The sequence below is a fragment of the Odocoileus virginianus genome, chromosome 18, assembly GCF_023699985.2.
Source record: "Odocoileus virginianus isolate 20LAN1187 ecotype Illinois chromosome 18, Ovbor_1.2, whole genome shotgun sequence".
Lineage (NCBI taxonomy): Eukaryota > Metazoa > Chordata > Mammalia > Artiodactyla > Cervidae > Odocoileus > Odocoileus virginianus.
This window is the reverse complement of record NC_069691.1, coordinates 16,855,693-16,879,177: the sequence shown is the minus strand read 5'-3', so window position 1 is coordinate 16,879,177 and position 23,485 is coordinate 16,855,693. Positions and strand designations below refer to the sequence as shown.

At 39.9% G+C, this 23,485-nt stretch overlaps 1 protein-coding gene across 6 annotated transcripts in view; it reads left to right on the top strand.

The window, feature by feature from the left end:
* Nucleotides 1-23,485, top strand: part of PIP5K1B (phosphatidylinositol-4-phosphate 5-kinase type 1 beta) — a 323,645-nt gene that overhangs the window by 201,342 nt on the left and 98,818 nt on the right. For all 6 annotated transcript variants that reach the window (XM_070480384.1, XM_070480385.1, XM_070480386.1 and 3 more), the window contains 4 exons: nt 17,654-17,865; nt 19,187-19,270; nt 19,396-19,444; nt 22,434-22,518. In XM_070480384.1, the coding sequence (XP_070336485.1) occupies nt 17,654-17,865; nt 19,187-19,270; nt 19,396-19,444; nt 22,434-22,518 (430 nt within the window). The remainder of the gene's footprint in view (nt 1-17,653; nt 17,866-19,186; nt 19,271-19,395; nt 19,445-22,433; nt 22,519-23,485) is intronic.

Here is a 23,485-nt window from a genome sequence, read left to right as displayed (position 1 = left end):
TTGGAAGAGGCATCCAGTTTCACTGCCATGCCCGCCAGATACAGCCCTGAGAATTTAATAAAGCGATGAGTTCCCTTTTGAATCACTTGGGTTTTTTTGAAAAACTGAACTGATTGTCCCCATGTTCAAAGTCATTTGTGCAACAAAAGTATTTTTATCTTTCAATTATTTTCCCATAGAAACAGTATTATAGTCATTTGAATTTATTTGATGCTGATTCTTCTTTCCTTTAGATACTTGTCCTGTCTCCCTGGCCAGACTAAATGTCTCAGAGCCTAAAGCTCATTCCTTATACCTCTCTACAATTGTGTACCTGGCTTATTGTGTACATTCAGTATGTATAAGATGATGAAATTTAAAATGACTTGAAATTTATGTATTAATTTTGAAAGAACAATTAGGAACTATTTGGTATTCATTTTTTAAATTTACTATAATTCTTCTCTGACATAACTTATATGTGAAAAATCTAAAAAGTCTCATATCATTTAATTAGTTTGATACATTACTACATCCTATGGTATTTATTGATAACTCTGGGGACGTGACACTGATACAAAGTACATTAGTGAAAATTCATGTTTGCAATTCAAATAATTTATTTCTTCATGTGGGAGTCATATCAGACAGTCTTGATAATTAATAACCTAAATGACTTATTTTGCATTTATTATTTTTTCTTTAGCAGCAAACTTATTAATTTTTATTTAGTGTGGAACCAATTTTCTTTTTTTACACAAACATCTGTCGCCATAAATATTAATATTAATGAAATATTCATGAAGCTAGTCTTAATACTGAGACTTTTTTTTTTTTTGCAAACTGGTATTTCTTTCTGTGTATGGCAAATTCTAAATTTGTAGATTAGATTCTTCTCAGCTCCAGACATGTTTGCATGGGTTACAATGTAGGTTATTTTCTATAATACTTAATTTAGCATAATGTTAGTGCTTACCACATAGCTATAATTTTGTTTAGCAATTATTTTTTTTTTTGCATTTAGTTTAGACAGGTTCTTTTCTTTTCTTATATGTATTGGTTGCCTTCCAGTTATCTTTAAGGGGGAAAAAAACGCCTCGGAGCTAATATTAAAAAGATGTATATCTTTTACTGATGACAACACTTAACATTTAGGCTATTTTCTTTATAAGTAAGGAATTGAATTTTGTTTTTAGATTTCAGCTAAAACATGGGAAGAGATATCATTGACTCTGCATCTCTGTTCCAGAGATGAAAGATTACTTCCCTGAAAAGATATAGATGAATGCACTGTTTGGCAAATCAGATCTTAAAAACACTATAATCTCATGATATATTTATTTGCTCCATTGTTTTAAATTATGAGTTTTGCTCTCTCTTATTAGCTATATTGATAACATTGTAATACCTACATAAAGCAAAGATAAAGTTGGTGAAAAAATAAGTAAATAAAACCAACTTATGGACTCAGAGACTGTTTGAGCTAGAAAAAAAAAATCACAAAGTTCCTGAGAAACAGTGAAGCAATGCCTTCTATGCTCTGGTCTAAGAAAAAATGATCTTGGACATAGATCTCTGTATCTAGCCAGGCCAGATTTCCTTGTGAAACTGCAAATAAAGACATTGTCATATGTGCAAGGACTTTTAAAAGCTTTCTACCTGTAAATCTTTTATGAAAAGAAAAAAATTTTTTAAATAATTGTAGATTTGCATGCAGTTGGAAGAAAAAGTACAGAGGAAATAGACATGGGTACATGGGTACATGCAGGGATCTTTTTCAGATTTCACCAGTTTTATGTGCACTCATTTGTATGTGTGCATGGGTATGTATGTATGTAGCTTATGCAGTGTGATGCATATATGTATTTCTGAAACCAACATGGTCAAGTATCTTGACAAGCAACAAGTGACAATTCTTGACACAAATCCTTCCTGCCCCTGTTTTATATGTAGCCACACACACAGCTTCCTCATCCTGCCCCTCCCCAGTCTCTTGCAGTCATCAGTCTCTTCCGTCCCTGCAGTTTTGTCATTTCAAGAATCATTCAGGTGTAACCTCTGAGTTGGGCTTTTTTCACTCAGCATAATACCCTTGTGATCCATTCGAGTTATTTTGTATATTGGTGGTTTGCCCTTTTTTATTGCTGAGTTTCATGGTATGGATATACCACTTGCTGAATAACATATAGTTTTCTTTAGTTTTTGACTGGTTACAAATAAAGCTACTGTGAATATTTGCCTGAAGGTTTCTGCATAAGCACAAGTTTTCATTTCTTTGCTGTAAATGCCTAAGTGCAGCTTCTGTGTTGTATGGTAAGTACATGTTTACTTGGGAAGAAATTGCTAAACTTTTTCAGAGCAGCAGTACAATTTTGCATTCCCACCAGCAGTGTATGAGTGATCTAGTTCCCCACCAACATTTGCTGTTGTCACTGTATTTTATTTTAGCCATTCTTATAGGTGTTTATTTAAGTTTGTTGTTAAAAAATTGCTTAAGTATATACTTCAACAAAGCAAAAGATAAATCCAATAAAGAAGTAGTTTGGGGATATAGGAAAGAGGGGTGAAAATGAAACAGAAGAACTTACAATTAAGTCTAAAGAGTAATCACACATCTCTGGGCCTTAATGTAATTGCTAGGGATTTCTGAGGAGAGGCCCAAGGTATAGGACTTTAGCACTAATAATTCACTGTGACTTTAATGCTCATAGCACTTGATCTAACTCTGTTCTATAGCCTTTGGTATTTCTACATTGTATTGTGATTACGTGTGTACATGTTTTGTTTGCCTACTAAAATCTGCTCTCTAGGAGAATAGAAATTGTGTGATTTCATTTTCCTACCCTTCAAATCACTTAGCAGAATAGCAGTTGTCTTAGTGTTAATCTCTTTTTTTTTTAACCGCTTTCTATAGTTTATTTCTTTACTAGCCTATTCAGTAGGAGAACATTTTTTGTAGTTAAGAAAATTATCATCACTTATTTGTCTGTGTCGGGGCTCAGTTGCAGCACATGGGATCTTTGTTGTGGCACACAGACTTAGTTGCTCCATGGCGTGTGGGACTTTAGTCCCCCGACCAGGGATCGAACATCGGGTATATTGGAAGGCGGATTCTTTTTTGTTTTTTTTCAGTGTTAGTCTTTTAATGTCCATGGGGTCACAAAGAGTCAGACATGACTGAGTGACTAAGCGCAGCACAAGAGGAAACAACATTTTTGAAATGATAACTCTTACCTAATCGATAAATACAAGAGCAAGCTTTGATGATAACGTACCAATGGTCTGATATGAAATAGACCTAGAGTTAATCATCATATCAGTGTTGTGGATTGGAAAATAATTGGAGTACTTTTCTATTGCTTATTTGTCTAGTGTCTGTTGTTGTTTAGTCACTAAGTCATGTCTGACTCTTTTGCGACTCCATGGTCTGTGGTCCTCCAGGCTCCACTGTCCTTGGGATTTCCAAGATGAGAATACTGGAGTGGATGGACTTTTCTGGTGACTCAAATGGTATAGAATATGCATGTCTCTCCCTGCAAGGCCAGAGACCAGGTTTGATCCCTGAGTCAGGAAGATCTGCTGGTGAAGGAAATGGCAACCCGCTCCAGTATTCTTGCCTAGAGAATCCCTTGGTCAGAGGAGCCTGGTAAGCTATAGCCCACAGGGTCACAAAGAGTCAGACATGAATGAGTGACTAACACACTTTTTGTCCAGCTGCGGCACTGGCTGCATTTCAGCTTTCATGCAGATTTGTGATAGAAAGGGGCTCCAATTGCAGTAACACACGGGGCAAGGTGGTCAATACCAGAGAATTTCAGGGTAGCTGCAAAAATCAAAATACTCATCTATGTTCCTGTTCATACCCGACTTTCTACTCAGCAACAGATACCTCAGTTTGAGCCAGACAGGTAATTCTCAGTATTTCAAAACCAGCCATTCCAGTTTGGGGTAGAGGGAGAGTTCTGTCTTAGAAATAATCTGTAGATAGATACCAAAGTATCTTAATACCAAATGCATGATTTTATGGACAGTAAGGACACACTTCCAAGGCTCAGTTCATCTCTAGATTGTTTCTAGTAACATTTACTATGGACTTGCTCTGAGCCAGGCAGTACTTGACATCACAGATAGATTGTCTCATTAATCCTCACAACAGCCCTTCAGAGTGAGTGCCATGATTCTATTTTGACAGATGAAGTGGGGACTCAGGAGAGGTTCAGCTTCTCCAAGCCAGCAGAGCTTACATTGCTGGAGCCACGTCTCTTTGGTTCCAAAATCCAGGTTCTTTCATCTGTACATTCTCTGTAGTAGGAGTAATGGAGGAAAGTCTGTGGAAATGACAGTGTTTAATTGATAACTTGGATGCAGACGGGATGGGTTGGAAGTGCCTGAAAACTGGTTTTCTAGCTCTAACACAGAGCTGGTGAGGATTTGATGGAGGAGTTAAGAAAGGACTAGAGAACTTGGTTTGGACAGCGCAGTGAATTAATGAAGTGTCTCACAACCTACTTCAAGGAAGGAGGCAAAGAGGAACATAGTGCCAAGTGACTGAGAACCACAAAGTAGAACTAGTAATCCAAACATTTAATTTTGAAAGTTTAATGAAAAACATAATCAAGCCCATTGACACTTGCCAACTGTTACCAACATGTGTGCACATGAAATCCTGTTAACTTAAAAGCAAAACTTCTTTCTGAGAAATGTGATGGTTTACAGTGGAATTGATTGTTTCTCCAGTCTGGCAGAGAGGGAGATCAGGGACACAAAGTATGTCGTTGAATCCTGGGTGGCAGCTTTTAAGAATCCTCATTAACTCCAGAATTGGATGGATTATCAAGCCAGTAGTTTTTTTTTTTTTTTAACGCTCACTTCAAACCAAGTGGAACATTATAAGAATTTCTACAGTAAAGAATAGAAATGGGACACTGAAAATATCTTCCTCAACTCCTTTAAAACTCCTTTACCTTTTCTTCCTAAAAGAAATATGACCTAAGGATTAGAGAGCTCACCTATATCCTGAGGTGTGGCAGTGGTGGTGCTGTATTTACCTAACTTGCATTATAAGTAAATTGTCACATGTAAATAAATATAAATAATAATAATGCCCATTCAAGGAAGCTAAAGTCTCTGGGCTTTATGAAATAAATACAGTATGTGAGGGTTTCCTGCTTTTGTGAGAAAAGAACCTACCTGTCTTTGATTTTGTTGATGACGCTAGGTCTAGAGGTGAGGTCAATGGAGGCCCCAAGTGAGAGGACTCACGGAGAATCTGAGGGCAGGGAGCAAAGGGAAGGAAATGTCCCTGCGACCATATCCTCCTCCACTGGGGAAATCCTGGGAAACCAGAGCACAGAGAGCAGGAAGAGGAAGTGGCCACGGAGGGGTGGGCGGCATGATGGTAACATCCCTGGTTTTGAAGGTATGTCTGGAAAGGCTATGAAGTTGGCCAGGGTGGATCTGATGTGGATGCCAGGGTAAGTCTGTCACACAGATGACCATGTAAGTTAGAGTAGAGTTGTAAATACTCAAGCCCAGGGAGACAGAGGGGTGGCGAACCCCAGCAGCTAACAAAATGGACTTGAGCTTCCATACTTCAGGAGAAATTTCTGGAATCTGGTAAGAGACTGAGTTCCAGAGACTTAGGAAGTATTTGAGAGTTTTCAGGGCCTGGGAAAATGTTACAAAGTTTAAAAACTGGTTCAGAAATGTGCCCTCTGGAAATGCTTTTAAAGGGTGAAATCAGTTTGATTTTTATAGGGCTTTATTTTATTCATTCGGTATTCAGTGCACATTTACTCAAATACTCATATTCTGGAAAAACGGGGTTTACTTGACTGTCATGGGAAAGGCACAGTACTTCTTGGGCCACACTTTGGTTCTAGTTCTTTCCCAAAAGATCAGCACTTACCAGCCTCTGAGAGGCTTTGGTTCATGTACACGGCTCTTCGTCCCTGTCCCCATCAGCCAGCACGTTTTACATGCCTCCCCTCTCCTGCAAGTGACTGTCCCATTGATGTCACCAGTGTTCCTCCTTCGAAGTCATTTTTTAATTGAGTATTTCAACCCAGCAAGTGTAACACTTCTCTCCTCATTTCTGTTCCTCAAAATTCCCTCTACATTGTGAGGTAGAAAATCACGGGAGAATTTCTTCCTCTACTCTTAAGAGTGAAATGGCCAAGGACAATCTGTTTTTAATGAATTTATTAAATTTCAACTTTTTATAAAAGATGCAGCTGTGAATTTTCTACATGTACACTTGGGGAAAAAAGTATTTTAAAGGAATGCATAGTCCACTAGATGTATCAGTTGTCCTTAGGTAGTAGGGATGCCGAGAGGTTAAAACCTAATCTTTATTTAAAATGTCCTCATCCACCCTGAAAGTGACCCTGGCTGGAGTCTGATTTTGTTAACGTCCTCTCTTCATTTCTCCGCATGAAGACCTCATTTTTAAACTTCACCTGTGTTCGGTTAACTCCAACTGTTCCAAAAACGAACCATTCTAGATGCCATCTCATTGTTTGCTGCATTTTCACCTGATAATCTGGCTTCAGATGATACGGACATTCTCTGTAGGTGGGGATTCACCAGCCTCTGATATTTCTGTTTATGAAAGAGTTATATAACTTTTTCTAGATTATTAGGAATTAGAGAAAATATTTCAACCACTTCATCCTCCATGAGCAGAGAACGCAGTGATTTGGGATTGCAAACACTCAGATGTGTAGGAAAATTAGACTCTCTTAATTTTTGAATGACTACTCTTTTTTTCCTTTTTCCTTTTTATTATTTCTTCCGCTGTGCCAGGTCTTAGCTGTGACCCCCGGGATCTTCAGTGCTCATTGCTGCATGTGGGATCTTTAGCTGTGGCATGCAAACTCTTAGTAGCGGTGTGTGGGATCTAGTTCCCTGCCCAGGGATTGAACCCATTCCCCTTGCATTGGGAGCGTAGAGTCTTAACCACTGGACAGCCAGGGTCCAGTGGACTTTTCATGACTACTCTTGCTCACTAAAATCCACAGTCTTGTACTTTCCAATTAATATTTGTCTCTTCAAATTTAAACATTCATGTCTGAATTTAAATAATAATCTTACTCAAAATTGAACTCCCTCTCAGGACTGGTATAGGCTGACCTTTTATCACTCCATTTTGTTAGGTAAACATCATCAAAAATGTAGGGTGTAGATCACATCTTGACACAGAGACTAGAATATTGCACCAGAGCCCGCCACTGACTATATTCTCCTTTCACCTCAAACCCTCACCCTCATGGGACGTAGCACTGAGCTACCATCTTGCACTTTCCTTAATTTTGACCATGTACATATATAGTTGTTTCTTAATTAAAATGCCTCAAGACCCCAAAGAATTCATTTCTAGTGATGCCTCCCACAATCTGGGTTTCCTGTCACTTCTTAAAACTTAACCCTATGGGAAGGTACTTATTGTTCTTCATAAATTATAAGGTTTTCAGTACAAATGGTGACTTTCCCACACCTGAGATTCTGCCTGCCTTGTGGAACCTCGAATGATCTCACAGCATGGTGTGGCTTGATTTCTCTGGCTTCAAACCATCACTGGAATCTCAGTTGACAAATCCTTCCTTACCTTTCTGCCAAATTAACTACATGTCATTCAACAAATAGTTTCAAATTCTTGCTCTGCGTAAGGCTCTGTGCTAAGTCTGTGGGAGAGAGAAAAGTGAATAGGGTATGGCCCTTGCCTCAAAGAAGCATAGAATTTAAACCTTAAAGCCACACAATTGAGGTTTTATTTATTGTGGACAGATTCTCCCATTCTTCTTTGCTCTCTTTGTTTATTAAAGTGAAGAGGAAAGGGAGGAGGACTTTTTCCCTCTTTATTCAGAGACAGTTCACCACAAGGAGTGGACTGTAGTAGGCGGTGAGAAGGTGTCAGGAATTGCACCTCCCGCATTGAAGTGGGCATGGAAACTTGGGCCACGAGTGGCCTCTGAGTCTCACTGGACAGCTTACCAGCCCAGTTTCTCAACTGTCCCACCACTTAAGCCACAGTGGAGCAAGTCACTTCTAGTGATGGCAACTAGAAGATAGAATGGGAAGTACCTGACAGTTTTAATGTTACTTTTAAATATGTTTATAAAATAATTTATTAAGATATATTAATGTGTAAAAATAGTCTCTATAAAGAAAAGATCCATAATCCATCTAATATAGAAGCTGATGAATATATATGTATTCCTTCATACATTCATATACATATTAATAGATTGATACAGCTTTTAAAATAATAGATGACTATTTTTAGTGTTATGAGGTATGCTTGTATTTCTTTAAGCTTTTTAAGTGAGCAAAAAAGACCTTGTTACATGTTTATCAAGCACAGCTTGATATTCTAAATCACCACATTAGACACAGTGAAAAACCACATTATTGCCATCACTAAATTAGAGATTGAATATTTATTTCAGTCTGCTCTATCAGTCAAAATTGCTTGGCTTGTCACAGCATGTTTTTTCTCTTTATCATATTAGCAAAGAACACTCTGAGCTGTATTGAGGAAATTAAATTTAAAAGACAACTTTTGGCTTTAACTGAACTTGCACATGCAAGTAATTCTGGGGCTGGATTCCAAGGAGCCTACTTGGGGAGGCTTGGCATACCCTTGCATTCATTTTACCCTAAGCCAGTGGGTCCAGGAATGTCTACTTGCAGAAAATCTTCAGGATACTGTTTTGTCTTACTGAATTAACATAAATGTTTTTGCCAATCATTTTGCTCAAAGAATCCCTAGTTACTAATGACTCCTTTTTTAAAAAGTAACTACAACCTCTTCATCATACCTATAGAAAATTAATAATTCTTACTAGTCAGTGTTCAAATTTCTAGTTCTATCATGGGGGAAAAAAAAAACCCTTTTTTTATAGTTTGGATCAAGGTTTAAATAGGGTCTACTGGTTAACCACTCCCCTTTACCCTGGTCATTTTTTATTTCATTGATACTTGTTGAAGAAATTGGCTTGTATATTCTATTGTCCAGATTCTACTGGTTATGTTTCCCATAATTTCTTTCAGTATACACCTCTTTCCCCTTTCATTTCCTGTAGATTGGTTGTTGGTTTTAGATGTTTGACCACTAACTAGATGCTTTAATTCATTAGGGGTTGTAAAATGGTGGTGTTCTTATTTTATCACACATTAGCTAGACTGCTCAAAGGATTTCTGAACAAGAGAGTGCCAAGCACATAGTTGCTGTTGTTCATTTGCTGAGCCATGGCCAACTCTTTGCAACCCCATGGACTGCAGCACACCAGGCATCCCTGTCCTTCACCATCTCCCTGAGTTTGCTCAAACTCATGTCCATTGAGTCGGTGATGCCATCCAACCATCTCATCCTCTGTCATCCCCTTCTCCTCCTGCCTTCAATCTTTCCTTGAATCAGGGTCTTTTCCAGGGAGTTGACTCTTTGCATCGGGTGGCCAAAGTATTGGAGCTTCAGCTTCAGCATCAGTCCTTCCAATGAATATTCAGGGTTAATTTCCTTTAGAATTGACTGGTTGGCTCTCCTTGCAGTCCAAGGGACTCTCAGGAGTCTTCTCCAACACCACAGTTCAAAAGCATCAATTCTTCAGTGCTCAGCTTTCTTTGTAGTCCAGCTCTCACATCCATACATGACTACTGGAAAAACCATAGCTTTGACTATATGGACCTTTGTCAGCAAAGTAATGTCTCTGCTTTTTAATATGGTGTCTAGGTTTGTCATAGCTTTTCTTCCAAGGAGCAAGCGTCTTTTCATTTCATGGCTACAGTTGCCGTCAAGCACATAATAGGTGCTCAATAAAATAGTTAATGACTTGATTAATTTCCATTAGAGGCCCCCCCCCGACATGGAAAATTATTAGAAACTCTGCTTGCCTAAAATCTGATTAAAGAGCATCTTTTTCCTCCTAGAATCATCCTCCTTCTCCACTTTGCAAAAGGCATGATTTCCAGATGAATTCTATTATATTGCCCCTGTGAATATTTCCTGATGCTGGGAACCATCTTTTAAAAGATTTATTTATTTTTTGGCTGTGGTGGGTCTTCGCTGCTGCACACGGATTTTGTCTCATTGTGGCGAGAGGCGCGTACTCATCGCCATGTGCAGACTTCTCTGCAGTGGGTTCTCTTGTTGTGGGGCACAGGCTCCAGGCTCATGGGCTTCAGTTGTTGCAGTGCAGGCTCAGTAGTTGCGGCTTGCTGGCTTAGTTGCTCTGTGGCATGTGGGATCGTCCTGGATGAGGGATCAAACCAGTGTCCACTGCAGTGCAAGGCAGATTCCTGGCCACTGAACCGCAGGGAAGCCCAGGTACCATTTTTAAAATGGAGCCATTTTTCAGCAGTCTTTTGGACTTACCTGATTATCATCCTTTCTCAGTCTTGTGCCAACTTAACTTCACATATCTTCCAGATTGGAAGAGCAGAGAAATAGAGGACAGGAAAGCTAAGGAAGCCCTGAAATGTGTTTCAGAACAGAGCCTCCAACCTAAACTCAGCACCAAGCACTCTTGGATGCTTAATGGGTCTTTGAAGTTGACCCAGCCTGTGACATGCTCTTTTTGCAAAGGCTTCCTTAAAAGAAATGCGATAGTCTTACCAGATTCCAAGCTCAGTTTAGTTTATAGAAAACAAGCTTGCCTTTTATCTGCCATTTAGTTGTGTGCCTACAAAACAGTAAACTAAGAGTCTCTAAATAACAGCTTGATTTTTGTCCTTGACAAAGTGGATATAAATACTTCTGGTGTGGGAAGGTTTGAAACTACTGTAGGCTATTATCTTTATTTTTTTTTTTCTGACCACATAGAGCACAGAATCACAGTAAATGCGTTCAGTGCTGAAGATTTTTCCCAAGCATTGTAACTGTGAAGCGCAATATCCAAGTTCTTATATTGGAGATATTAATGTCAGATGTATTGCCATACATTCTTTGCTGCTGGATATTTTGTTTTTCCCTTACTTTTTCACATGGAAAGGAGTATAAAAATGTATATTTCTGCTCTGATCGAGTGCAAGCAGGGAGCATAAAGTAAAACAAGTCTTTGGTGAGTGGAGCAGCCTTATATGTATGATAGGAAAAGCATAGATAAATGGATAGTCATATTTTATTCCATAGAAGAAGAAGAAGTGAAGTCCTCAAGTCGTGTCCAACTCTTTGCGACCCCATGGACTGTAGCCTGCCAAGCTTCTCTGTCCATGGGATTTTCCAGGCAAGAATACTGGAGTGGGTTGCCATTTCCCTCTCCAGATAGAGGGGTACTAATAATGTGCTTGAGTTTTCAGAGGGGAGATGTGTTCCTGATATTTTGTGTAGATCATGAGTCTAGTCTTTATGGAGGCAAGAATTGAGATAGGCTTTGAAAAACAAGTAAGGTTTGAAATAAGGACCTTTAAGAAGAATCAGCCTGAGCATATTTAGGGGTAATTATGGGATTTCAGGAGAAGGCAATAGCACCCCACTCCAGTACTCTTGCCTTGAAACTCCCATGGACGGAGGAGCCTGGTAGGCTGCAGTCCATGGGGTCACTAAGAGTCAGACATGACTGAGCGACTTCACTTTCATTTTTCACTTTCATGCATTGGAGAAGGAAATGGCAGCCCACTCCAGTGTTCTTGCCTGGAGAATCCCAGGGACAGGGGAGCCTGGTGGGCTGCCGTCTATGGGGTCGCACAGAGTCGGACACGACTGAAGTGACTTAGCAGCAGCAGCAGCATGGGATTTCAGTTTGACTAGCCTGGGAGGTGTTGACAGGTGCTAAATAGCAGATGTTGGCTGGGGCCACAGTAGCAAGGACCTCGGTGTCCCCTGAGCAATGGTGAGAGACTGCAGGCTTTGAGGAGGGGTGTGAGGTGACCTGGTCAAGTGAACGGGTCAAGAATGAATCAGAAAAAGAAAGGGAAGTTGAATTCAAAGTATTAGCAAGGAAGATGATTTTGATTATAGAAGCTGCAGGATTAGGAAACTTAATGAAGGGAAATGGAGTCGTGGAGTCCAAAATCCACATTAGGATGATTTCAGAGAACAAGTGAGAAAGAAGAGTTGGAGGTTGCACGAAGCCGGTGCTCTGTGACAACCTAGAGGGGTGGGATGGGGAGGGAGGTGGGAGGAAGTTTCAAGAAGGAGGGGACACATGTATATCTATGGCTGATTCATGTTGATGCGTGGCAGAAACCATCGCAATATTGTAAAGTAATTATCCTCCAATTAAAAATAAAATAAAATTTTTAAAAAAAGTTTGGGGTTACAGCAGGACAGTGTTCAGAAATGTCCAGCAGAAGGTCATGGGAAATATACAGGACTGGAACTTAGGAATTAAGTTCAGAGTAAAGATAGCATCTTAGGAATTGTCTGTGGACCAATGATAGTTGGAATCAACCCCTAAAATATTCTTAAATCTATCCATGTCTCCCTTGAGCTCCCCTGCCGCTGTGTCATTCAAGTACTCTCATTTCTTACCTGCTCTATTGTACTTTCCCGTAGTTAATAGTAGGTCACCATTTTGTGGGGTATCTGCACAGCACCCTTATTTTTCCTTCCAGGCCTTACTTCAACCTGCGGTGCAAAGCTTGTGTAATTTTGAGGATGGTGTAGTTGTCTGTTTTACTTACCCCAAAGATCTGGCAACTTCCGTGGGGCCTGGCACAGACTGGACACTCAACTTATTTTTTCCAGGGTACTAAATGAATGTCACTATAGAAAAGTAGACAGAGGAGTTGAAGAGAGAACTCTGGTGAATGTTCTTAGCGCATAGAGGAAAATACTGGGAAAAACAAATAGGAAGGCAAAGAACCAAGAGAAGATGGGCCTTATAGCTAAGGATGAGTGGAGCTTCCAGTGGGAGTGGTTTATTCTACGGGTGGTGGAGAGCAAGGGCAATAAGAAGAACCAGCAGGTACTGGATGCTTTCTATATGTCATGACTGTCCTAAGACTTCACATGGACGAACTAATCTTCACACTAACTCTGTGAGATAGGTGTCCCTATTATTTCTATTTTATGAACGAGGATACCAGGCCCAAAGAGGTTACCTACTCTGCTCAAAGAAAAACCAGTGGGGGAGCCATGGGTCAAACCAGGCCACCTGGCTCTCAGGCATGGAGTCTTCCACACCATGCAGTCATGCTCCATCTAGCTGAGGAGCAGAAAACAGTGTGCAGCAGGCTAAGGGCTATGGCGCAGAGGATGGAAGAGGAAAAAGAACACCCCTCTTTCTGACCTTTGTCTGTGAAAAGAGCATAGTGGTGCCTGCTGTTCTAAGCTGTGACATCTCCCGTGTTAGGTCACCAAGTCTGCAGAGATTGTATGTGGATGCGAGCACCCCTGATGCAACGCCAGTCATGAGAGCCTAGAGGATATGCTTTATCTTAGAAAACGTAGTTTTGAGCACGTCTTCAGGATAGTGTAGCAGCTGCTTTGACGTTGGCTTTTTTTTTTTTTTTAACCACATTCCAATGTTATTACTGACTTAAAATAGTCCTTGAGAAAGAAGAGAAAAAATAATCTGGCTCTCAGGATAAAAAAAACACTGTGGTATTTCAACTTACTTTCAGTTTTGCATAGGTCTGTGAATCCTTCCTGCTTTCTCTTTTTCACAGGTGAGGGAGTAAGGTCTGGCCCAAGCTGGATGGGAAAGCACCTGTGTTTGCCTTGCAGCTGTTTTGCAAAGCAAATGCACAGGTACAGGATCCACCAGCAACAGTGAAGTCAGGCCGACATTCTGGGGAAAAAATGTGCACCTGAGTGACAGACTAGACTGGTGTCTGTCGTGTTGCAGGATGTTGCACCCTCTTAACACTCACACGTTAAGGTTCTGGCAGATTTATCGATTCCTTTCATTAACGATCTGGGAAGATATGAATAACAACTATTTTGTTCCTAATTGATGCAGATCTGCTGTGCACATGGCTAAAATCTGTTCCCAGAATTTTTCATTGCTCAAGTTTGGGAATTTCATTTAAAATAAGTGACTATATATTTATCTTTTTCTTTCTTAACATTTATTATGGATGGTGACTTTCCCTAAGCCCAAATCCAACTATCATGCTCAGATTTCTGCACAATAGGAAGAGAATGTATCTTTTTTTTTTTTTTAAGACTTTCACTTGGAAAGTAGAAACCTGGCCTCTTGAGGACAATCCGGACCCTTCAGAGATGCTGGCAATCCAATGAAAAAGTACTGAGAAATCTAATCTCTGTCTCAAATTTATTTATAGCTTTTTCTTAGTTAATTTTAAGTTTTGGCTTGTATATTTTTTTAATAAACCCAGCCTGATATTTGACCACATAAAGCATTGAAATTGCTTCTTGCTTTGTCCAGTAGTTAAAGTTGGACCACAGCCTGACTTCACATCACTTATAAAACACACATGTTCTCTGTGGCCTGTCCTTGAGCAAGAAAGGAGACTACAAGTACAGATAAAACAGTTGTTTAAACAGTGCATTAAGCAATTATTGTAAGAAACTTTAAGAAAAATTATTGTATGAAGAAAGCTTATTTATAAGCAGAATTAATACTTGGGTGCTTTGCAGAGAAAAATGAAACCAATATGTTGGTGTCCAGGAGTGGCTTTCAATTTTCACTCTGGAGGCTTGTGAGGAACGTGTACAACATTGTCCTGGAGACGGACTAGAATTTTTTCTTGAAGCCAGGTCACTGCTTTGGGGGAAACATTTCCCAGTGGGCGCCTGGGGCTGTACCAAGCACAAGGCTGCGATTTTCACCCACTGAACACAGGACTGTTCCCTCAGGCAGATTGCGAGGCTGTTATTTTATAGCCCATTGACCAGAATTGCTGTGTCAGACGACCTTTTCCTGTTGAACATCCACGCAGTGCTCCTGGGTACCATGAACCCAGAACTTCTGAAGGAATTGGGACACACCAAAGGGATACTAGCAAGCAGGCTAGAAGTGCGGTCATATTTTTGTTGGCTTTTTATGAATGTCTGTTTTCAGAAGTATAACCCCAGGGTGTCTGCTTCCAGCTGACACCTCACATGTGAGCAATGAGTTGTAACCGTGATGCTAACTAACAATGAACTGAGCACTTTCTTTGTGTTAGGAATTTCTCTAAACACCTTACCTGCATTACTGTGTTTAGTTTTCACAAGCACCCTGTGTGGTAGCTAATGTTATTGCCACCATTTTTACTGAGGAGGAAACTGAAGCCTGGGGAGGTGACATAATCTACCTAGGGTCACAGAGTTTGTGCACTGTATCCTGCGTGTCCATCTCCAACATTCTTTCTAAGAAGGGACATGCCAGCAGTGATACATGAGAGCAGGAAAACTGGTATCTCAGACAGTGATCATTGTGCAAGGTCACATTGTCTCTGGATGGGCACTATTCCCAAGCCTTTCTTTCAGGATGGTGGGGAATTGGAAAGGCTAAGATCCCATCTATGCTTGTTTCTGTCTGAAGAAAGCATCCAGTGTCTATTAGTGTTTTCTTTTAAGAGGTTGGGTCCTTGGCAACCCTGATGTAGGCCTGTCTTCCCCAGCTCTGTGTTGTATTCTAGAGGGGCAAGGCATGGGTGCGCCTCCACAGGGAACCAGCCAGTGGGTCTAAGGCTGCAGCGCTGGGTCAGTGGTGAGGAGCTTTTCCTGTCGCCCTTCCTTCTTCCTCCAGTCTTGAAGTCCCTCTTCCTCAGGTTGGGGAAACTGATTCCACTTTGCTGTCAGGCCACTCTGTGATATCCTGGCTTAGAAAGTTCCAGGGCCTATACTGCTTAAATAATAAGATTCTACTCTTATCTCTTGCCTGCCTCCTTCTGAAAGTATTCAACTCAGTTTACTGAAAGGTAAATGGTGAGCACTTAGGATTAAGTAATACTTCCAACCCACTTAAAGTTTCCTCATTGCCAACAAAGATACATAAGACCTAGGAATAACCATATTTTCCAAAGGCCATATGTGTCATAGTTCACAAAAATGAAAAGTGAAGTGAAAGTCACTCAGTCGTGTCCAGCTCTTTGTGACCCCATGGACTATACAGTCCATGGAATTCTCCAGGCCAGAATACTGGAGTGAGTAGCCTTTCCCTTCTCCAGGGGATCTTCCCAACCCAAGGACTGAACCCAGGTCTCCTCATTGCAGGTGGATTTTTTACCAGCTGAGCCACAAGAGAAGCCCACAAAAAATAGTTCACAAAGCCTACCATTAAATGGCATCCAGTAAGTGGCAGCCACAAGTATTTGAATCCTCAGGCCTGACCCCTCTTTCTTGTTGTTTTAGTCATTCAATCATGTCCAATTCTTTGTGACCCCATGGACTGTAGCCCGCCAGGCTCCTCTGTCCATGGGATTTCCCAGGCACAAGATACTCGAGTGGGTTACCATTTCCTTCTCCAGGAGATCTTCCCAACCCAGGGCTCAAACCTGTGTCACTTGTATTGGCAGACAGGTTTTTTACCACTGGGCCACCAGGGAAGGCCCAACCACTCTTTAGTATGTCGTAAGTGTCTGATCAAAAGCAGTTGACTGAGGGAGAAGGAGAGATGTAAGATATACTGCATACGTATTCAAACCCTGGTGAAACAATTATCTATAGACTCTGTTCTCCAAAGGCATTTCCTAACTAGGGTACAGAGATACACTGTCATGTTGGTTCAAGGGTAGCTGTTCGCCATCAGGCTGTTCTTTCTGGGCTGTTTTGATTTCCTGAGCAGCTTTGTGTGAGAAATGCCAAGTGTCAAAAAAAATCTGTTGTAGAGGAGAATCATAGACAAACCATTAGGAAAAAAACTTTATTGTATAATAGAGAATATCCCATTTTCCTGAACTCCCCGTGAACACTTCCTCAGCTGAAGGGTCCTGAGTACCAGACTTACCCATACTCAGGAGCCATGTGGCTACCCACCTCACGTCTTGACCATGTCTCCATTTTTTTTTTTTTCCCCTATCTCCTGTGTCTGGCTACATCCAGCTACTTTTAATTCCTTCTCTTCCCCACTGTTGGCTGAGTGGATAATTAAACAGTAAGTCCTGTTCTTTGTTGAGACCATACGTTTAAAAAAAGACTTCCTACAGGGAACCGAAGGTAACTTTGAAAGACAAGCTTTGAAAAGGAGCTTTAGGAAGATGAAGGTTTTGAGAACGGAAATCAGGTAAAAGCCCATTCCAGCTGAGTCTTCATGCTCAGGAGGGCACAGGTTTTCAGAGACCATTGATTGTTGGTTTCTGTCCTCTACTACTTAAGATGCTGGAGTTGACTGCCTGGGTTCAGATCCCAGCAGTGCCACTTACGAGCTGTATGATGCTGAGCAAATATACTTTCTCTGTGTGTCTCAGTTTTTTTTTTCATCTGTGAAACAGAGACAATAATAGCACCTGGCTTAAAGAGTTGTGAGGACTGAATCAAAATGAACCACTTAGCACCTGGACTCACAGAAAGTATTCAATAAATGCCTAGTAAAACGTCCATGGAGTGCTAAAGAAAAATGTACTTACTCTAGATTTATATAAAAAGATCATCTTGGAACCATGGTGAAATGGTTACTGCACTTGACCTAATAATAACCTCCAAGGTTTTTACTTTGATTTTTCCTGTCAGCCACCCCCTGGGAGGGAAGCAGGAGCTGCTTGTCTGCGTCTCTCTCTCATCCTGGGCAGATGAGAATTATAAGCCATTGGAGTGATGGGCCTCCTGGTTCTTTTTCTTACTCAGGTGCTGGAAAGCTTCAAGATCATGGACTATAGCCTTTTGCTGGGAATCCACATCTTGGACCATACCCTCAAAGAAAAAGAAGAGGAAATTTCTCAAAATGTGCCTGATGCTAAGCGGCCTGGGATGCAAAAGGTTCTCTACTCAACAGCAATGGAATCCATCCAGGGTCCAGGGAAATCGGGAGACGGAATTATCACAGAGAACCCAGACACGTAAGTGCACCCATCTGCCCACACACTCCTTGATCATGGCAGCTGACGTCATTGGATAATTAAATGCAATCATATTCCCTTCATGGTGGCTCTTTAGGAATAGATTCCTACCTGGCACTAAAATGGATCGAGCCAGCCTAATTTCCTCTCATCCACAGATAACTGGATGAATGGCAGTTTTTTTAGTCGTTATGCTTTCACCCACATGATTTCTCTTTTCAAATGGCTCCATAATTTAACAATGGCTAAAAATGTTTTTATTCCTATTTACTACATATTCAAAACATCCTTCACAAACAGAGGGGATATACTTTGAATTTGAATAAGCATGCATTTAAGCAAATACTTGCTAGAAGTGATGTCTGCAATTCAGAACTTTTTATCTGTGTAAGAGGATTCTGTTATCCTAGTCCTACATCCCGACAGATGTGATCACTTGCTTCAGCCAGATGTGCAGCATTAGTTTGCTTATTGACTAACAGAAACAGTTACAACCAAAGAAAATTATTGAATTGTTGACTGTATCATGTGTATGTACTAGCCGAGCAAAAAGACTGAAAGAAAGAAATCATTTTCCTTGACTCTAAGTGCCCGTCTTGTAAGCTTCTCCAACAGTGACTAAACCACAGACATATTTTACTTTTATGAAGGAAATTCATACATACTAAGGTTTTTAATCCTTCCTATAAATCCATCTAAATGTCCAATAATTGATTAAAGTTATTCTGTGTCAGCATACTGAAGTACTGCACAGTACTACACAATAGCATACTGAAGTACTACACAGCCATTAAAAGCACATTAGCATTGAATATGAAGAAATGTTCATCATTTAGCAAGTGGAAAATTCAGGTTATAAAACATGATAAGTAATAACTTATGCAGATGAATAAATACAGAGGAAAGATGTTAGTAGTAGTTATCTTTGCATCCTTGGAATGGATTCTTTATATATTTTTTCCTTTGTGCTCACCTATATTTTATTTTTAAAATCTCACAGTAACTATATAAAAGTATTGCATTTTTGACGAGCAGTACTTTTAAATACTTAAAAAATTCTTGCTCATGGTTTTAAAGTCAGAATAATTTTTAATTGAATTCTTCCCATCCAACTCTTCAGAACTGACAACTATGGTATTATTCTTCTTCTTGGGAAGTACATCTTTCTTGATTCCCAGGAAGACTTTAGCTGAAGCCAAAAAATAAAGATGAGAGTCCATGATTTTTAGAGACTAACTATTTTCATTTACAGTCTATTTATTAGAAATGATTTTTAACTTCCTGTTCACACAAAATGATTTCTCTTTTGCTCTGTTCACAGAATGGGAGGCATTCCAGCTAAAAGCCATAAGGGAGAAAAACTGCTTTTATTTATGGGCATTATTGACATTCTGCAATCATATCGGTAAAAAATTTGGGGATATAATAGTCTTTATTATTTCAAAATAATTCAGTGAAGGGTTCTGAGAAGTCACCAAATGGGGTTGATTTTACATTCTTACTTTTATTTTTCTGTATGTTTACATTTAGGTTAATGAAGAAGTTGGAACATTCCTGGAAAGCTCTTGTTTATGATGGGGTGAGTGATTTATCATGCTCCTTGTTAAACTGGATTATTTTTCTGATTTCTCAGAGACCTCAAAGTATGTCTAGGAAGCTGTGTCACTTGAAAAAGAGAGGAAACAAAGATCTTTATAAACTCAGAATCTCAGGCTTAGCAAATCAGTTCAAATCTAAGAATAAAGACAACATAAATGTGAATGGCTCTTCAAATAGAGGCCATCCAGGTGGGTGAACAGGTAGAGGCAAGGAAAACAAAATGATATCTTATTTTGATGTGCAATCTAAAGGACCCAATTAGGAGATGATGAGAAAAAGCAAAAGGCTTTTCATAGGCACCAGAAAGACCAGTAGGACAGTTGAAGTTCTCCCAAGACTAAGCTTCAGAGGAGTTTGAACCTGAATCTGATGGTAGACAGCTATAGGCTGGAACCCAAAATTTAAACCATGTTACTAACCATGTGACCCAGACACATTGCTTGCTTCTCATCTCTTAGTGTAATTCCCCATTTATAGCAGGAAGCTAGTAATAGTACATATACCTCAGAATATTTCCCTGGTGGCATAGTGGTAAAAAATTCGCCTCCAAGTAGGAGATGCAGGTTCAATTCCTGGGTTGGGAAGATCCTCTGGAGGAGGAAATGTCAACCCACTACAGTACTCTTGCCTGGAAAATTCCACAGACACAGGAGCCTGGCGGACTACAGTCCATGGGGTCGCAACGTGTCTGACACAACTTAGTGCATGCACTACTGCACTCCCTGCCTCATAGGCTGATGTGAGGGTTAAGTTCAATAATGCCCTTTGGTGTTCAACACAATGCATAATACATAATGAGGACATGGGAAGGGAAAACTTTTAAATTGTTTTGGATTTAAATGTAACAAAGGTTGCCTGAAATGAGAATGTCTTTGGACCCAGATATGGCATGACTGAAGAAAACAATTATCAAAGAGCAGTCTGTCTGCACACACACACACAACTTCCTATCTAGAAGTTAAATTTGAACTTCCTGCCACTTGACAGAACATTTATGGCCTCAGCCTCACTCAGTAAATAACTCAAAGTGACACTTCCAAAGATTGTATTGGTCAAAGATTTGCTCACATGTTTTTTTAAGATGTTAGCAGATGCTTTCCTTTGGAAAAAAAAAAAAAAGAAATTATAGATGCTCTTCTTCTCCGTTCCTGGAAAAAACACTCACTGTCTCAGTTCTGTGGAAGACTGGTAATAACCTCTCAGCATGTCAGATCTGCATTTTGTCCACAGGCTAAGGAAATGACCTTTGTCAAAATGCACTTTTAAACAACAGGTTCACAAGTTTGTTTCTGAGAATCAAACTTAGGCTTCTTATTCAAATCAAAGATTCTTTTTTAGGAAAAGGCCAAGAAGGAAGTTTAATTTTTTTCCTTCTAGCTGAGAAAAGTACCAACTACATAATGCTTTGAACATGGACGGGAGAGAGAGTAAACACTCACTTTCGTTCTCCTCCTGTTTATTGACAATTTCAATTCCCTGTTACCAAATGAGACTTCTGCTCCAAATGGTCTAGTCCTCTATCAGTCAGATACTTCTAAGGAGCCCCTACCTTTGTTGAAATAAAATATGTCTTCTGTTTTTCAGTTGTTTTTTTTTTAAGAAAATCTCTGTGCTGATTATATATTTATGTAATTATAAGCAATAATTGGGACTTTTTTTGTCTTTTTACAATTGTGCCTCTCCTTTAAACACGATTTCCTCATACCAAAAAGAGCCACAGTTTAACCTCTCATAGGAGGCAAGGGCTGACTCAATCATCTTACATCCTACGTATTTCTAAATGACTGCACTTGTGAATCCATGTCCACTTCCAGCAGAAACTGACAGAACACTGGGGAGAGTGCATGTCAGACCAGTGGGAAGTTTTCCATCACATCTGCAGGATCACTGATAGTTTAGAGACCATTATCACCTGGCAGAGGATTCCTCCATGATGTGTCCTTCATAAAACGCTGATTACAGAATTCTCTTATGCTTCATGTAACACCCAATTTCACAGATGAAAAGACTGAGGCACTGAGATACTGTCTTTACCCAGGATCACAGAGCTCTTTAAAATTAGAGCTAACACGAGAACCGGGTCTCTGGATTCTGGTCCAATGTGTATTTCTTCTTCCAAACCACTACAGATGATATTATCTAAATACTAATTTTTAGAAGTTTCCCTGTTGGAATCCATGAACCTCAAATCAAAATGAAACACTAAATAAGCAAATTTACTATTTTTAGGAATGTCTATCTCAGATAGCAAATAAATGACTACTCAATAAATAATGGAATTAGCTCCTTCATCTATCTTCTTTCCTGGACTTGTGATAAAATGCCCCCTCAGTCCTAAAGATTCCTACCAAGCATGAGAGAATTGAGCTAATGATTAAATTCAATTCAACTGTATCTAAATAGTAGCTAATTGAACCTAACAGGGGTCATTAGTCCCCTTGTCTCCTAGGAATCTTCATGGTGTTTACATACCTTATTACTGGAAAGTGAAACCAGCAAACATTTTTTGGCTCTCTCTCTCAACCTTACATTAGGGTTGTTTTGCTTGTTTATGTCCCAGTTTTGTTCTGACTGAAAGTGATTATGTCTTTGTTCCAGATGACACTTGAGGCACTGATTGCCTATATGTTAAAAAATGGAATTTAAAAGCCCCTCTTGGTGGACAGTGGATCAAGGATTAGCTGTTTGGGTTTATAAAGCAGAGTCTTTGCTATCTCAGCACTGCCCTGCTTCATGATCTGTTTCACCATCAGTATCTGGAATCTTTACTCAGATTGATCCTTATGCTTTTGGCCCCAGCCCGGCTCTTGTGCGCACAGCCCACAGGCATCACTCATGTCTAACTCCTAATGTCCATACCTTCTGGTTAAGGACTTTGGCTAACAGAGAGCCAGTTGCATAGAGCTTTCTTCTGGCTCGAAACAAACTCTGTGAGAGGTAAACCTGTGGTACCTGATTTATCTTTTCAGGACACTGTTTCGGTTCATAGACCCAGCTTTTATGCAGACAGATTTCTAAAGTTTATGAATTCCAGAGTTTTCAAGAAAATTCAAGGTAAGATTTTTATGAATTTCTTTTTTTTTTTCACCTTTAGCACTTACTGACTGGTTTCACTTTGTAAGATTTTTATTTATTTATTTTTTAATTGCCAAAACAGTTTTTTAAAAAATTTTACTTCACAATATTGTATTGGTTTTGCCATACATTGACTTGAATCTGCCATGGGTGTACATGTGTTCCCCATCCTGAACCCCCCTCCAACCTCCCTCCCCATCCCATCCCTCTGGGTCATCCCTGTGCACCAGCCCCAAGCACCCGGTATCATGCATGGAACCTGGACTGGCGATTTGTTTCACATATGATAATTTACATGTTTCAATGCCATTCTCCCATATCATCCTGCCCTCACCCTTTCCCACAGAGTCCAAAAGACTGTTCAATACATCTGTGTCTCTTTTTCTGTCTCACATACAGGGTTATCGTTCCCATCATTCTAAATTCCATATATATGCATTAGTATACTGTATTGGTGTTTTTCTTTCTGGCTTACTTCACTCTATATAATAGGCTCCAGTTTCATCCACCTCATTAGAACTGATTCAAATGTATTCTTTTTAATGGCTGAGTAATATTCCATTGTGTATATGTACCACAGCTTTCTTATCCATTCATCTGCTGATGGACATTTTGGTTGCTTCCATGTCCTGGCTATTGTAAACAGTGCTGCGATGAACATTGGAGTACACGTGTCTCTTTCAATTCTGGTTTCCTCAGTGTGTATGCCCAGTAGTGGGATTGCTGGGTCATGTGGCAGTACTATTTCCAGTTTTTTAAGGAATCTCCGCACTTCATAGTGGCTGTACTAGTTTGCATTCCCACCAACAGTGTAAGAGGGCTCCCTTTTCTCCACACCCTCTCCAGCATTTGTTGCTTGTAGACTTTTGGATAGCAGGCATCCTGACTGGCGTGTAATGGTACCTCATTGTGGTTTTTATTTGCATTTCTCTGATAATGAGTGATG